Source organism: Conger conger, chromosome 12, assembly GCF_963514075.1.
Source record: "Conger conger chromosome 12, fConCon1.1, whole genome shotgun sequence".
In the NCBI taxonomy this organism is placed as follows: domain Eukaryota; kingdom Metazoa; phylum Chordata; class Actinopteri; order Anguilliformes; family Congridae; genus Conger; species Conger conger.
The window spans coordinates 20894116-20910802 of record NC_083771.1 but is presented as its reverse complement, the minus strand read 5'-3'; the positions used below and the strand labels follow the sequence as shown (position 1 = coordinate 20910802).

The window sequence follows — 16687 nt, the reverse complement described above, 5'->3', positions numbered from 1 at the left end:
ATGACCAGCAGGCTAATTTAATTTTAAATCTGCTGACTTACACCTTAAAATCACACACATAAACAGGAATTTTAACACTGTCTGTGAAGGCCAGGAAGCTGTGGAATCGTTCTGATATTATCTGCGAGTAAAAGCCTGATAGAATATGTTTCTGGAGGAAAGAGACACTTTAACACCCTTCTGGCTGTGAGAAGAGCCTCCACTAATTCAGACGCAGAACCTCAAATAACAACAGCTGTGGCATCACCAGCGCCTGAGATCATTATTCTGCTGTAGCATAAAGCTGTGGTCTGGTCTCTCTACATGCACTGTGGCAGGAGGCTGCTTTCTGGGGTGGTTCCTCTATAGTGGCAGGCTGCTCTATGGTGCGGGGCCACTCTATGGGGAGGCAGCTCTATGGCGGGATGCTGCTCTATGCAGTGATGTTGCTCTATGGTGGGAGGCCGCTCTATGCAGTAATGGTGCTCTATGGTAGGATGCTACTCTGTAGGGAGGCTGCTCTATGGGGAGGCTGCTCTATGGGGAGACTGCTCTATGCAGTGATGCTGCTCTATGGGGAGGCTGCTCTATGGTGAGAGGCTGCTCTATGCAGGGAGGCTGCTCTATGGTGGGATGCTGCTCTGTAGGGAGGCTGCTCTATGGGGAGGCTGCTCTATGCAGTGATGCTGCTCTATGGTGGGAGGCTGCTCTATGGTGGGATGCTGCTCTGTAGGGAGGCTGCTCTATGGGGAGGCTGCTCTATGCAGTGATGCTGCTCTATGGTGGGAGGCTGCTCTATGCAGTGATACTGCTCTATGCAGTGATGCTGCTCTATGGTGGGAGGCTGCTCTGTAGGGAGGCTGCTCTGTGGGGAGGCTGCTCTATGCAGGGAGGCTGCTCTATGGTGGGAGGCTGCTCTATGGTGGGAGGCTGCTCTGTAGGGAGGCTGCTCTATGGGAAGACTGCTCTATGGTGGGAGGCAGGTCTGCCTGAATGCACAGATTGGTGACAGGCTGGATGGGAGACCAAAGGATTAGTTACTCAGTCATTCAGGATATTACCAAAGGAAATGACGCACAATGCATTTCTATCAAAGCTTGATTGTGCTTTAGCAGGAACATTTGAAAATAGTCATGCCTGAATGGAAATCCGCTATTGTCCTTGATAGGTCTTTGCAAACGGAGCATGGGAATGGCAGTACTAATCCAATATTTAGAATATGATGTCTCAAGCAAAGTGTTTAAATCAAAGATCTTCTGCAGGCAGCGCTACATTAAATGTTAATAGTCATGCACAGTCAATTGAATGACTAATTTGCTTGACATACACTTGATGGTTAGCTCCTAAGCGACTGTATTAGAAAAGTCATAAGATCACAAGAGCCTAAAACAAATCATTAAACGAGTGCTGCATCTTTAGTGTATGCTTTTATCCACCGTTGCAGAAAGAAGCAGCATTGGTCTGTATTATGGGCACAGCTTCTTTAAAACTGCCCAGGACATGTAGATAAAAGTCTCAAGAGAAGCCAGCACTGTGAAGCTATACTGTTCTGTACAAGGACAGGACTGCTGAGGCTCTCAGTGATTCTAGTGTGTATGTGACAGGGTGTGTGTACGAGCGCGCAAGTGTGTGTGAGACTGTGTGTGAGAGAGATGAGTGTATGAGTGTGTGTGTGTGTGTGTGTGTGTTTGTGTGTGAGAGAGAGGGCTGAGAGAGTGTGTGTGTGTGTGTGTGTGTGTGAGAGAGATGAGAGCAGGAGAGTGTGTGTGTGTGTGTGTGTGTGTGAGAGAGAGAGATGAGTGTATGAGAGTATGTGTGTGTGTGTGTGTGTGAGAGAGAGAGAGAGAGGAGAGCAGGAGAGTGTGTGTGTGTGTATGTGTGTGTGTGAGAGAGAGAGAGAGAGAGGAGAGCAGGAGAGTGTGTGTGTGTGTGTGTGTGTGAGAGAGAGAGGAGAGCAGGATAGTGTGTGTGTGTGTGTGTGTGTGAGAGAGAGAGGAGAGCAGGAGAGTGTGTGTGTGTGTGTGTGTGAGAGAGAGAGAGGAGAGCAGGAGAGTGTGTGTGTGTGTGTGTGTGAGAGAGAGAGAGAGAGGAGAGCAGGAGAGTGTGTGTGTGTGAGAGAGAGAGAGGAGAGCAGGAGTGTGTGTGTGTGTGTGTGTGAGAGAGAGAGAGAGAGAGGAGAGCAGGAGAGTGTGTGTGTGTGTGTGTGTGTGTGAGAGAGAGAGTGTGTGTGTGTGTGTGTGAGAGAGAGAGGAAAGCAGGATAGTGTGTGTGTGTGTGTGTGTGTGTGTGAGAGAGAGAGAGATGAGAGCAGGAGTGTGTGTGTGTGTGTGTGTGTGTGTGTGTGTGACAGTGAGAGAGCTAAGAGTATGTGCGGGCATGCGTCTCATGTCAATCTGAGAGATAATTATTTACTTTGCGTGGGCCTGCGGTGGCCTGCCAGGGCTGGCCTGCAGAGAGAAGGTCGGGGTGCTGGGAGCCTGGGGAGGGTGTGTATAATCACACACAGGCTAATGATATCTCTGCTGTTTGACCTTCTCCACCCCACTAGTGCCTTTTATGCAATGACTCTGCATGTCCCCATCCCCCAATCCCAGCCCAGCACACAGTGAGATCAATGCCCTCCCGCTAACTCCGACACACCGTATATCTAACACGACATGGCCCCTCCCTGCTTCTGCACATTGGCCAGGCCTGCAGTACCTGCAAAATATGACAGCAGGCAAGAGACAACCTGAGGATGGGCACCAGGTTTGAGAGTATTTCATAGGTTCCAATAATAATAACCAGACAAGCTCAGAAAAACATTTGAATACAAAGCAGTTACGTATTTCTCCCATTAACAGGGGTCAGTCATTATACAATATCTTACAATATCCATGCTTAAAAAAACAAAAAACAAATGCAAAGCCTTTTGAGCTACTCGGGATTGACTGGACAATAAAGCTTTGTTTAAACAGCAGATATAAGCATATTTCGCATATATAGACACCATCCATAACTTATCCGTATCATGTCCATAACCATACAGTAATCAATATTGTATTATCACAGTGATATTAAACAGGAAGTACACCCTTTTTCAATTTCATGGCTTCACATATCATCAAATAACCAACAGCTTTGTCATTATTTATTAAAAAATAATAAAATAGAAAGAAGAAGCCTTCTGTGAAAAGGCAAGGGCACCCTAATGTGAATCACATGTCCTAATAAAACCACTGAACAGAAAGAGGGAGTGCTTTCTTTTCCACTTCACTGCGTTCATCACCATCATCCATACTTAGAGCTTCTGCTAAATGCCTCAATATACAGTCCAAGTTTTGTGATATAAACAAAGGGACATTCTACATGTGTAGAAAATCTGCTGAATCCTTTTTTTCGATTGGCACCAGAAACTCAATATTGAAGTGTACAGCTCCTGATGAAAGCTCCATACTTGAAAATAGCTTGAAATCACACCATTTATGCAGATGTCATGCCGAGAATGTTCCGTGCATACTGCGCTCTAAATTATTGTTAAATTCAATTCTGAAGACAAGCAGTTTTCCGTTGTAATAATCAAAAGCTTCAGACTGGGCGCTTAATTGAAGATCCTTCAGCAGTACCACACTTCAGCAGGATAAATATTGTTAGCTTAATTCCCTTTGCTTCCAGAAGAGGCTTTTATTTTGTTTGGGTGATTAAGACCAATCTTCCGCTAATGGACACTAAAGTGCAGCGAATAGAAAAGGTTTCTTACAGTGGGCCCATGTTATTTTCAGAATTTTAATGGAGGCCCAGGAGTCTTTTGTGAAATAAATAAATAAATGCCTTTGTATACTCACCAATTAGTTAATATTAAAGCTGTCTTTCAGGGTGTTTGTATATTTAAGACGTTCCTACTTCTTAAAAATGCTTCTCAGAGAAACGTATAGTATATCATTACAAATGAAGCTCTCAATCCATCCATCCATCCATCCATCATCACCTGCTTATCCGGAGTCGGGTCGCGGGGGCAGTAGGCAAAGCCGGGTATTCCAGGCATCCCTCTCCCCAGCAACGCATTCTAGCTCCTCCTGGGGGATCCCGAGGCGTTCCCTGGCCAGGAGAGATATATAATCTCTCCAGCGGGCTCTGGGTCTCCCTCGGGGTCTCCGCCCAGTTGGACGAGCCCGGAAAACCTCCAAAGGGAGGCGCCCGGGAGGCATCCTAATCAGATGCCCGAACCACCTCAATTGGCTCCTTTCGACGCGAAGGAGCAGCGGCTCTACTCCGAGCTCCCTCCGGATGTCCAAGCTCCTCACCCTATCTCTAAGGCTGAGCCCGGCCACCCTACGGAGGAAGCTCATTTCGGCCGCTTGTATATGCGATCTCGTTCTTTCGGTCACTACCCAAAGCTTGTGACCATAGGTGAGGGTTGGGACGTAGATCGACCAGTAAATCGAGAGCTTCGCCCTCTTCACCACAACGGTCCGGTGCAACGCCCGCATTACTGCTGACGCTGCACCGATCCGCCTGTCGATCTCACGCTCCCTTCTACCCTCACTCGTGAACAAGACCCTGAGATACTTGAACTCCTTCACTTGGGGCAAAGACTCGTTCCCAACCCGGAGGGAGCAATCCACCGTTTTCCGGCAGAGAACCCTTTGGAGGTGCTGACTCTCATCCCGGCCGCTTCACACTCAGCTGCAAACCGCTCCAGTGCGTGCTGAAGGTCACGGTCCAATGAAGCCAGCAGAACCACATCATCCGCAAAAAGCAGAGATGCGATTCTGAGGTCACCAAACCGGACACTCTCCTCACCTCGGCTGCGCCTTGAGATCCTGTCCATGAATACCACAAACAGGACCGGTGACAAGGGGCAACCTTGGCGGAGTCCAACACCCACCGGAAACGTGCTTGACTTTCTGCCGAGAATGCGGACACAGCTCTCACTTTGGTTATACAGGGACCTGATGGCTCGTAACAACGGCCCCGGTACCCCATACTCCCGCAGTACACCCCACAGGGTTCCCCGGGGGACACGGTCGAAAGCCTTCTCCAAGTCCACAAAGCACATGTGGACTGGATGGGCAAACTCCCATGACCCCGCCAGCAACCCTGCCAAGGTAAAGAGCTGGTCCACCGTTCCACGGCCAGGACGGAAGCCACATTGCTCCTCCTGAATCCGAGGTTCGACCGTCGGTCGGAGCCTCCTTTCCAGTACCCTAGAGTAAGCTTTCCCAGGGAGGCTGAGGAGTGTGATACCCCGGTAATTGGAGCACACCCTCCGGTCCCCCTTCTTGAAAATGGGGACCACCACCCCGGTCTGCCACTCTACAGGTACTGTCCCCGACCTCCACGCGACACTGAAGAGGCGTGTCAGCCAAGACAGCCCAACAATGTCCAGAGCCTTCAGCATCTCAGGGCGAATCTCATCTACACCCGGCGACTTGCCACTGAGGAGCTTTTTGACTACCTCAGCAACTTCCACCAGGGATATAGGTGCAGATTCCCCTGAGTCTTCAGGCTCTGCCTCTTCCACAGAGGACGTGTTGATCGGGTTCAGGAGCTCCTCGAAGTGCTCTTTCCACCGCCCGACAATATCCCCAGTCCGGGTCAGCAGTTCTCCTCCCCTGCTGAAAACAGCCTGAGACAAGCCCTGCTTTCCCTTTCTGAGTCGTCGGATGGTTTGCCAGAACTTCCTCGAGGCCAACCGAAAGTCCTTCGCCATAGCCTCCCTGAACTCCTCCCATACCCGGGTTTTTGCTTCAGCGACTGCCGAAGCCGCAGCCCTTCTGGCCACCCGGTACCTGTCTGCTGCTTCAGGGGACCCCCGGGCCAGCCAAGCCCGAAAGGCCTCCTTCTTCAGCTTGACGGCCTCCCTCACCGCTGGTGTCCACCAGCGGGTTCTTGGGTTGCCGCCCCGACAGGCACCGATGACCTTCTGGCCACAGCTCCTGCTTGCCGCCTCTGCAATGGAGGCTTTGAACATGGCCCACTCGGACTACATGTCCCCAGCTTCCCCCGGGATGCGTGAGAAGTTCTTCCGGAGGTGGGAGTTGAAGACCTCGCGAACAGGGGCCTCCGCCAGATGTTCCCAGTTCCCCCTCACTACACGTTTGGGTTTACCGGGTCTGTCTGGCAGCCTCCCCGGCCACTTGATCCAACTCACCACCAGGTGGTGATCAGTTGACAGCTCTGCTCCTCTCTTCACCCGAGTGTCCAAGACATACGGCCGCAGGTCTGATGATACGACCACAAAGTCGATCATCGATCTTTGGCCTAAGGTGCTCTGGTACCAAGTACACTTATGAGCTACCCTATGCTCGAACATGGTGTTTGTTATCGACAATCCATGACCAGCACAGAAGTCCAATAACAAAACACCGCTTGGGTTCAGATCAGGCAGGCCGTTCCTCCCAATCACCCCCCTCCAGGTTTCTCCGTCATTGCCCATGTGAGCGTTGAAGTCGCCCAGCAGAACTATGGAGTCTCCGGGTGGCACCCTTTCCAGGATGCCACCCAGTGACTCCAAGAAGGCCGGATACTCTGAACTGCCATTTGGTGCATAAGCACAAATGACAGTCAGAGCCTTCCCCCCAGCGACAAGTAGTCGCAGAGAGGCGACCCTCTCGTTCCCCGGGTGGAACTCCAACACAGTGGCGCTCAGCCGGTGGCTTGTGAGTATCCCCACACCCGCCCGGCGCCTCTCACCTTGAGCAACTCCAGAAAAGAACAGAGTCCAGCCCCTCTCCAGGAGTTTGGTTCCGGAACCAGTACTGTGCGTGGAGGTGAGCCCAACTATATCTAGTTGGTACCGCTCCGCCTCCCGCACTAGCTCCGGTTCCTTCCCCACCAGAGAGGTGACGTTCCACGTCCCCAGAACCAGTCTGCGACGCCGAGGATCAGCACGCCCGGATCCCCGCCTTTGCCTACTGCCCGTTGGACAAAGCACCCGACTCCGATGCCGACCCCTGCAGGTGGTGAGCCCACAGGGCGGCGACCCCACGTGACCAGTTCGGGCTGTGCCCGGCCGGGCCCCATGGGATAAGAGTACTCTCTCAATCCTAAGAGTACTATTGTGTTTCAAACAATACCACTATTATACAGCTACCCAATACTTTCAGATACTTCAATTAAAGATGAATATTATTCACCTTTTTGTGGGATCCAGATAGACAAGTGTGTGGATCTTTCTGGAACAGCTCAATAAAACATTTTTTCTGTATCGTGGCTTTTAGGACATTATTTACTGTGATGAAACAAGTATTTGAGAGAGCGTTTGGGATTCAGCATGTTATTATTTGAAAATACAATTTAACAGCATTTTGTTTCTATTTTAACCACCTATACTCCTAAAATGACAGTTTAATACCTTATTTCTGTGTGTGCATAACATTGCTACTCAGATATATTTGTAGTAAAAAGTATCAGCTTGAAGTATTGTTAACTTTATGCTTTTTTATTTGAATGCATGCCGATTGGCCTGGATAGTTTTTATGTGCAACGAATGACATTTTAAATATTAACAGTCTTTGATGGCCAGCCAATATTACAATGGCTGATACAGAGGCATTTGAGGGCATTTGTGGCCTAAAGAAAGGAAATACATTTAATGTAAGTACAAAACAATTCACACAGTGATATTATGGCTCCAGGGGTTGTCTGTGTGTATATTACGTGCATTCTTCAAAAAAATGCTTCATCATATAATCGGCTGGAACTATTTCCTGTGGCGCATTCGACCTGAGACTGATGTGCAGAAGGAGACGGCCTGTCGCCAATGACAACGCAACTGCTGGGGCCGTAGGCGGTGAAAGGCTTGTGCCGCTTATGAACCGAGCAAGAAAGAAGTACCGACACAATATAAAAACTCATATTTATGTTTGTAATTGTGAAAGAATGCAATAAAATAAATCTGTTCTTGTCTACCATAAATATACTGAATATCTGCAATCGGTATCCTAAATATTCTGTAAATATCTAAGATTTCACACAGAAAAGCTATTTGGGCCAATAAAAAATAAAAAACATACACTGAAATGTACAGTTAATATACAAAACCAAGGAATAAACTATTGCTTTAATAAATAGTCTCTGTTGAGGTGGTACTGACTGTTATTCTGCCAAGTGAGTACCAGTCTAAAAAAAGAACAATATTAGTGGTTTCTATTTCTGTATTTTCTCATTTATTTTAGGGTATATACTGTAGTAATGTGTGAAAACATTTTGCATCCAAGATGAAAGCTGCATTTGTAGTATTGCATCATTTACTTTTGGTCTTTGGAGGGTGGTTTATGGTGTCTGAATTATATATTGAATTTACAGTAAACTGCTGGCACTTCCAGTAGCCTTTCTGTAATGAATGCACTGGGGTGCTGGCCCCAGGTTAGTACATACGGCCTGGGGTAGTCTGCAATAAAAACATTGCTCTGCAATAAATACATATTAATAAATAGTTTTTTAAATAAGATGCAGATCCTGTCATTTATTGGAAGCAGTGAACCACCACACACCAATTATATAAGCAGGTTCATTTATCTTCATTGTATTTTTTTCGGTTCTTCAAATTGGAAAGCTTTAAAAAAAAAGGGCAGATAATTAAAAATGGGTGATCGCATGCCGCACTCTGCTACACTGCCAAGAAAAAAAAAAGAGTTGATATCAAATGCTTTCTTTTGTAAATTAAACTGCAGCATTTTAGTGCTAGACAAGCTGTAGAGCCTGGCTGGAGTTTGCTTTCTATTCATCTGCCCATCCCCTAAATGAGTAATACTCTATCTGGCCCTGTAATTTATGGGCCAATGAAGGCAGGGTCTGGATACAAAAGGAAAGAATCAATCGCACAGGCCGCTACTGCGCAGCTGAACCCCTGGACCGGGGCCAAAGGCCTTCACTACGGTAAACAACCTCAGCGTACGCTAACCAGAGCGTCCTTCACTACCGTAAACAACCTCAGCGTACGCTAACCAGAGCGCCCTTCACTACCGTAAACAACCTCAGCGTACGCTAACCAGAGGGTCCTTCACTACCGTAAACAACCTCAGCGTACGCTAACCAGAGCGTCCTTCACTACCGTAAACAACCTCAGCGTACACTAACTAGAGTGCCCTTCACTACAGTAAACAACCTCAGCGTACGCTAACCAGAGTGCCCTTCACTACCGTAAACAACCTCAGCATACGCTAACCAGAGCGCCCTTCACTACCGTAAACAACCTCAGCGTACAGGAGGCTGAGTGTGGAACGTTAACCAGAGCGCCCTTCTTTACCGCAAAGCAACCTCAGCCTACAGGAAATGGGAAAGATGACTCCTCCCTCTCCCCTACCGCTCCCACCTGGCCTCCGGAGAGTGCACATATTGCTAAACTCAGTGATTAGAGACATTGGTGGCTGATCCAACTGCCAGAAGCTTTGGGACAGGTTCTCTGAATGTTTGGCTTTGTTTTGACAGCTTCCAGGTACATGCTCCGTGGGTACATTGTGGGAGAGGGGAATGTTGGTTCCACTAGCCTTACCCTACCCTGGTAAAGTACCCTAACTGAAGAGAGTATAGTAGTAGTGTATAACTGGCCCAAAAATACGGCACACTACAACACACACAATCTTCCAGCAAATCATCATACCTGCAACAGTCTATCACCAGGTGTGCAGTTCAGACACGCCTCAGTTTTTTACATTACCATGTGTGATCTTATGTTCGAGCAGTCAGCTCCTGCTACACCAGGTGAGGTGACCTTTATAATGACATGAAAGGGAATTCTGAATCAGGAAGGGCTGTCAATCACCTGGGTGTCACCTCTTTGGTTCTGTGGCCACCCTTAGCCAAGCCAGACAAAGCACACGTTTGGTCTGTCTGTTCTCGCTCTGCCCCCCAGTGCTCCCCGCTCCACTGCTGCTGGCGCCTGAGGCTCAAAACACATTCAGAGCATCTGCTGCAGGTGCTATTACTGCTCATATACACTCCAAATGCTTTCATTTTCAATTCACTCCTCAAAGGTAGAAGCTTAATAACTAGTAGAGGTGCATTAGCATTGATGAAGAGGAGAATAAAAATTGATGGGGGCAAAACAAAAGCTGGCTCTGAATTGCCAGTGCACGGGAGAGGATATAACACCCTGCAGTGGGCACATAGACGCTGGGCTTGCTGGAGTTGGCTGCGTTTCTCTGGCTTGCTTGTGGATGAGGCTGGCTAGAATGATGGGCTTCATTTCCGGAACACACAATATGAGCGGTGGGGCTGAGTGACAGCTATCACCATTGATTGCTATGGCAACGTACTGTACTATGGTTGACTGATGGGAAATCAATATAGATGAATAAGTGCTGTGCTCTTTTTAAGATTGGATATTTTTTCTGATGTTCTCCTGGAGACCAGGATAATTGGGGAGTAGGAGTAGTACATCACTGCACATACACTCTCATGTCAATCAGTCTGGGTCTGGGTGTAGGGAAACTAGACATCCAAAGATAATAAAGGGAAGATGATAAAAGTGGCAATACTACAAACCCAGTGAATATGGACTTACTGAAAACAAACTTACGTGTTGGCTTATACTGTATATATAATGCAAAAATTTTTATAAGGTTTCAAAATGATATTTTTCTTTCTGTGCAGTTTGAAATCAAGCCAGTAAAGCTTGGAAGACTAAAGTGCTTCTCTTCTACACTTGTCCCAAGTGTAACTTAGGCAATATAGTGAAAAATGCTTGGGTACCAATAACTTTGGCCACCACTGGCTTTTTATTATTTTTATGCAAAAGTTTGCTCTTAATTCCCCTCCACATCTGAGGGGGTCTCCAGTTTACGGCCCTCCTGGGACAAGCTGTAAAGGGCCATCTGCCCAGCGCTGGGCTACGTCAGCCCTCCCCGGAGCGGGGAGATGTGATGAGGCTGATAGGCGGTGCGCAGTGGAGACAATGGGCCCGGCCAGGCCAGCAGCTTCATATGAGGCCCTGGGGTGTATTTGCATGGCCCAGGGTGCACCTGCAGAAAGAGGCCATTTTGGGCTGATCAGACCTTCTGTTTAATGTAATGGAGGCCCCTCGCCGGTGTAACAGGTGAAGAAATTGCCTGAGTCCGAGGTGGGATTTGAACCCCGGCCTCTCACTTGTCCAAATTATTTGTTGAACGAACGCGTTACCAGTCAGCTAAAGACGAACTCGCCCTTTTGCCAAGGGCAACAACGTTCTTTTGAATTTGAGGGTTACGTCATCGGGGAGTGTTGTCACGGTAACCTGCTACCAGCCTTCGCTTTCACTGCACGATCCGTGCTTACTAGCGAACTAGCTGAGCTAACCATGTTACACCGGTGAAGTCGGTAAACACAAGCGCACCGGTTATAAAGCTCCGTCTCGCGTCTCCTGAGGCTCGTCTGTGCCCCGTGACTGCCCCTCTGCCCCGTTTGAAGATTTCTCCATTGGCTGGTTTGCTCACGGGGGGGGGGGAGGAATTTGTTGCGCAGTGGCACTTACTGATAAGGAGAACACAGCCTCACGATGGGGAAGAAACTGCCACTTTGTCAGGGGTTATTTCACGCCAGAGGGCAGAAGCTGATTAAAATTATGAAATTATAGGGTTCTGTGTTGGTAGGTTCTGTCTGGGGTCTCACTCTCTGTTGGATTAGATGGAGAGACTGAATGAAGTGAAATGGAATAGGGGGTTATTTTCTCAGAAAAACTGGTTATGTTCTTGGAAATGGAATTCTGTCCATTTTGCTGGAGGTTTCAAAGTGGAAGAAATTGTATTTTGCAGGAAACGTAATTGTGCACCAATTGTCCACTTTCGAAATGTGTTTATTTCCATACTTCTGGCATGGCAACTCTGAGGCTGCCATCTGGAAGGCTCAGCCAATCACGTCATTAGCCTCTTATGCAAATTCAGCAAGTCCGGCCACCCACATACTGTAACTAGCCAGCTAGCTCATGCTAATGCCAATGCAAAAATAATGACATTTTTTAAGCTGTGTTGTATGTTTGTGAACGGCTAGCCAGCTAGCTCATTGCGATGACACTAATTCTGCTTCTAAATCCATTTTGCATGTCTGTGAACCACTTAGCCTATTTATTGGTCAGCAATTATTTCCTAGCTTTGGTGCCAATCACAAAACCCAAGCTAACAAGCACGATAGTTACTGACTGGAAAGCCAGCATATCTAGCTTGGCTGAATTCAATTCAGTAACATTAGAGCATTGAATAACGCACATGGGTTATAAAGAGGGTACACATTGAGGCGATGCATCATATTTGTAAGGTGATAGCTAAAGCCTGACATCTCATATTTGATAAAAGGATACAGAGGGTTTTTAACTGTGATCTACTGTGCCCTTGTTGTTTCAGTAAGCAACCAGGTGAATAAATAGACTGCATGTAATGAATTCAGCCAGCTGTGGCAGTGGGCTGTGAGTGAGACCATCTGCTAACTGCCTAAAATGTGCTCTGAATGTTACTGAGGACTGTTACTGTTTTTTAATATTGTTTTTTTTTGTGTGTGTGCAGGATACAGCCGGGCAGGAGCGCTATAGGACCATCACAACCGCGTACTACCGCGGTGCCATGGGCTTCATCCTCATGTACGACATCACCAACGAGGAGTCCTTCGGGGCAGTCCAGGACTGGTGAGTCTCATTCCTGTCAGACCTCCCCCGCAATGCCCTCACCCCCTCCCTAGTGCCCACGCTCAGCACCTCACAGTGCTCTGTTTTACGGGGGGGGAGGGGGGGGGGGGGTTAGCTGAAAACAACGCGCCTCAACCCACGTAGCCATGTGGAAACCCTCCAGGCCAGGAGTCAGTTCTTGGGTTGCCAGACGTCCGGTTGTCCGGTCAAATTATTTGTACAAATGTCTGGTTTATGATCCCAGCTGGACCCCAGCTAACGGGAAACGTTCTGGGAACATTCAGTAACGTTCTAGGAAGGTTCCACTGTAATGTTACAAAAATAATGTTCCTGGAACGTTCTAGAAACATGTGATCCAAGAATGTTTTACTTCATCGTGTTATTAGAATGTTGCTCACATAATGTTCCCCAGATGATGTACCTACAACATTCTGGAAACATGTGCTTTAGGAACGCTTTACTTCACAATGTTATTAGAACGCTGCTCACATAGGGTTCCCCAGTTGCACAAAAAAATAACATTCAGAAAATGTTTACGTAACCTACAATAACAGTCATAATGTTAGTGCAAAGTTGTGAGAACGTTAAGAAGCATTACATGAAACTCCCAAAACACTTCACAAATTGAACATTCCGGGAGCTAAAACCAACCTTCAGAACCTTCCCCTGGCCCAGCAGTGCCCTCGTTCGTGATGATGCTTCCAGCTGTGCATGTTGGCCAGTTTTGACTAATTCTAAATCTGGCAACTCTCGTCAGTCCTCCCAATGCCAGCATCTGCCTCGGAGATAGAGTTCAGTGGGCAGAAGCTTCCAGACTTCCTGTTCAAGGGCTTTAATGAGAGATGCTCATTCTAGCAGACAAAATGCTTCATCACATTAAGCCAAAACATTTTGGTTGTCAGAAGTCATCCAGTGATGGCTTCTACCAAGACCAAAACATAATTTTCTTTGGCTTAATATAATAAAGGATTTGGGTTTTCTAGTACTGCAGCTTTACTGGATGTTATACAATTGAACTGTAAGCCCCTCCTCTTTGCTTACTGACCCCAGCCACGGGTTAGCTCTGCACAGAAAGAAAGGACAAGAATGATGTCATAAACAGATCTTTAGGCTGAACTGCACAGTTTATCTGTCATAGATATTGATCACCACATTGAGTTATACTGGATTTATTGATAAAAACAAGCTGTATTGCACTATATAATACAGTCATAGGAGAATTTACTGGTTTCAATTTACTGGTTGAAATATCAGTTGTCAGTTTCAGAACTGCCATTTCCTGTCTCTACAGGAAGTGTCCATCACAGCTCTTGTTAGAGGCCAGCAGACCACTCTGCTCTCAGATCTGATCATTGTTTAAGCTGTGGGCGGTGTGCTTTACGTCAGCTCACATCATTCAGAAGTCCACCATGTACCGTCACTAAGAAGGGGAACTTAGAGTGCCATGAGACACTGGAGGGCTTTCCTGAACGCAGTGTGTGTACAAAACACTAAATGCCTGAACGCAGTGTGTGTACAAAACACTAAATGCCTGAACGCAGTGTGTGTACAAAACACTAAATGCCTGAACGCAGTGTGTGTACAAAACACTAAATGCCTGAACGCAGTGTGTGTACAAAACACTAAATGCCTGAATGCAGTGTGTGTACAAAACACTAAATGCCTGAATGCAGTGTGTCCTCACATATTGAGGAAATCGAGCTTGAGCGCTGTAAACATGGGCATTTACCCACAGTTCCCTGTTCCAGCCCTCCAAAATGCATGGCTGAACCAGCTGGCTAGTCGCCCCCCCCCCCCCCCCATTTTAAACCAACGTAGAAATGGATGAGAATAGATAACACTGCCTTTCTGTTGGTCCAGTTGATATTAAAAAGATGCTAGCTTCAGATATTTTATATTTTTATATTAATTATATTAATATTAATATTTTATTGCCTTTCAAATAGCATAATTTAGCCACTTTCCTGCTAAATACAGGACTGAAATGAAGAAAAAGAACATAAAATAAGCACAAGGAACATACAGATTTGTAGATTTCCTGGTAGAGAGATTTCCATGGTTTTTGCTTACAGAGGACAACATGGAGTCTCTGGTGCAAAGCAAGGTTGTGTCAGTATACCACAGAAACAGGGTTAATCCATCTACCCTGGCCTTTCCTTTATAATCATGTCAATTCAGCTTCAAGTTGTAGGCAGATATTTCAGGGTAGGATCAATTCTTTTTTTTCTTTTCTTTTTTTTGATAACCCACTCTATCATTTTCAGTTTTACATAAAAAATGATATTTTAAAGTGATTGTGTCCCTGTTTCTCATGGGCTATATGGAACACAGTTCATAATATTTTATTTCTGAATGAGTCAGACAAAGCCCAGGTGATTTGCGGTCAGATTAAACATATGCAACGCTCACAGGGCACCGTACAATATACCTGTATAATCGCACACCCTCACTGTGCTGAATAATTATATGGGGTTCTGCTCTATGTTGTGAAAGTGAAGCTGTGTTTGTGGCTATGTGGCAGCCACAGTTCTCCTGCAGTACCTTGGTTAGAGGCTGCAGAGTCAGGTTGTGGAAAAACCTCTGGCAGAGTGGAGCCAAATCACAAACGCAAATACTGAATGGTAGTGGCTGCTGCTTTTCAATGCTTTTCAGAGCCTAAGTGCTTCATTTAATTCAATTATTGGCTCGAGTCTGCATACCGTGTTTCCAAAGCCTCAATCAGCTCCTGATTGAAAGTAAACCAGAAAAAAGGACTGGAGTTAAACCTGCAGATACTGCGGCCCTCCAGGACTGGAGTTAAACCTGCAGACACTGAGGCCCTCCAGGACTGGAGTTAAACCTGCCGACACTTAAAAGAGCATGTTTGCTTCGTCAAGCTACCCTGTATAAATAAAGGTAAATAAAAATAAATGGTTCAGAACACAGCCATGTTCTTGCACTGGTGCTGGAAAAGCTGCTGTTTGGTACACAGTCAGCTACACAGTGGCTTTGGCCATGTTTAGTTTGTGTAGCTGCCCTCTCCATTTTAAGCCCCTTGGACAGGATCTTTTTGCGCATTTCTCTGCCCTTTCAGCTCTGAGCTGTGGAGTTAATAAATATTTAATGAAACCAAAATGAAACTCAGCAGTACAGGCAACACCAGCAGCTTTCTACCTCATGAGGCATTACTTCCCCCGCGCCAGCGAGATACACCTCATACTCAGGACCATAGACTGCACCCTCTGCCACACATTTCATCTACTGTAATATCATCTGCTGTCAATATAACACTGGATACTACAATATAAGACTGGTAACATAATCTGCAGCAATGATGCAGGAACCTATGAGATGTTTTAAAAGCTGGGGTAGATTGCATGTAACATTGTTCCGCAGATTTGAAAAGGTGACCTCGGCTGCAATTCTCTCTGTACAGGACTATTGATTCCAGTGCATCAAAATGGTTGCTGTTATATTGCTGTTTGCAAATATCATTCCCCATTCCGAATGTGACCATGTCCACACCTCAATTAAACATGAAGTCCAGTCAGTCCTTATGAGAATTTGTGTGCAAAAGCAGCTGTCAGTCACACTGTCCCTAATGCAACCAAACTGCATGGTAAGGTCTTTACCCAGTACAATGACAGCTGTTGAGTTTTTAAAAGTCAAAATGGATTAATTTGGTGATTGCATCACCTAGGGAATGGCAGGGTACCGGTAGGGCTCCATGCGCATTGATAACTAGTGACCCGCATTCGTTGACCAGGCGCCCGTAGATTCCAATTAAAGCCACATATGAAAGGTCATCCTCTGACTCTACTCTGTGAAAGCTTAGCTGTAGTGTGTGGTGTGAAAAGAAGCAGCTGGGGACGGAGAATCGTGGATCTCTGCACTCTCCTGAATCCACAGTGGGATTCACGAGTGTACACGGCTGTGGTTGCAGACGACTGGCCAGTTCAAACTGGAGTGGGAATGGAATATGCTCCGCCTGGCATTGGTGGCCAAATGTATTTAATGCCTACCTGTATCTCTGTAGACATTCTCTTATAATACAGTCGGAGTAAACTTTGTCGACTGTTACTGGCCTCCTTTGGCATGGAGCAATTTCTGAAAAGCTTGTTGTAAATAAAACAAGAAGCACAGTCTCTGCTA

The 16687-nt window shown here is 46.7% G+C and overlaps 1 protein-coding gene across 2 annotated transcripts in view; it reads left to right on the top strand.

The window, feature by feature from the left end:
• The window catches only part of LOC133142488 (ras-related protein Rab-3C), a 44993-nt gene that overhangs the window by 16720 nt on the left and 11586 nt on the right, over positions 1-16687 (top strand). For both annotated transcript variants that reach the window (XM_061263741.1, XM_061263740.1), the window contains exon 3: positions 12438-12556. In XM_061263741.1, the coding sequence (XP_061119725.1) occupies positions 12438-12556 (119 nt within the window). The remainder of the gene's footprint in view (positions 1-12437; positions 12557-16687) is intronic.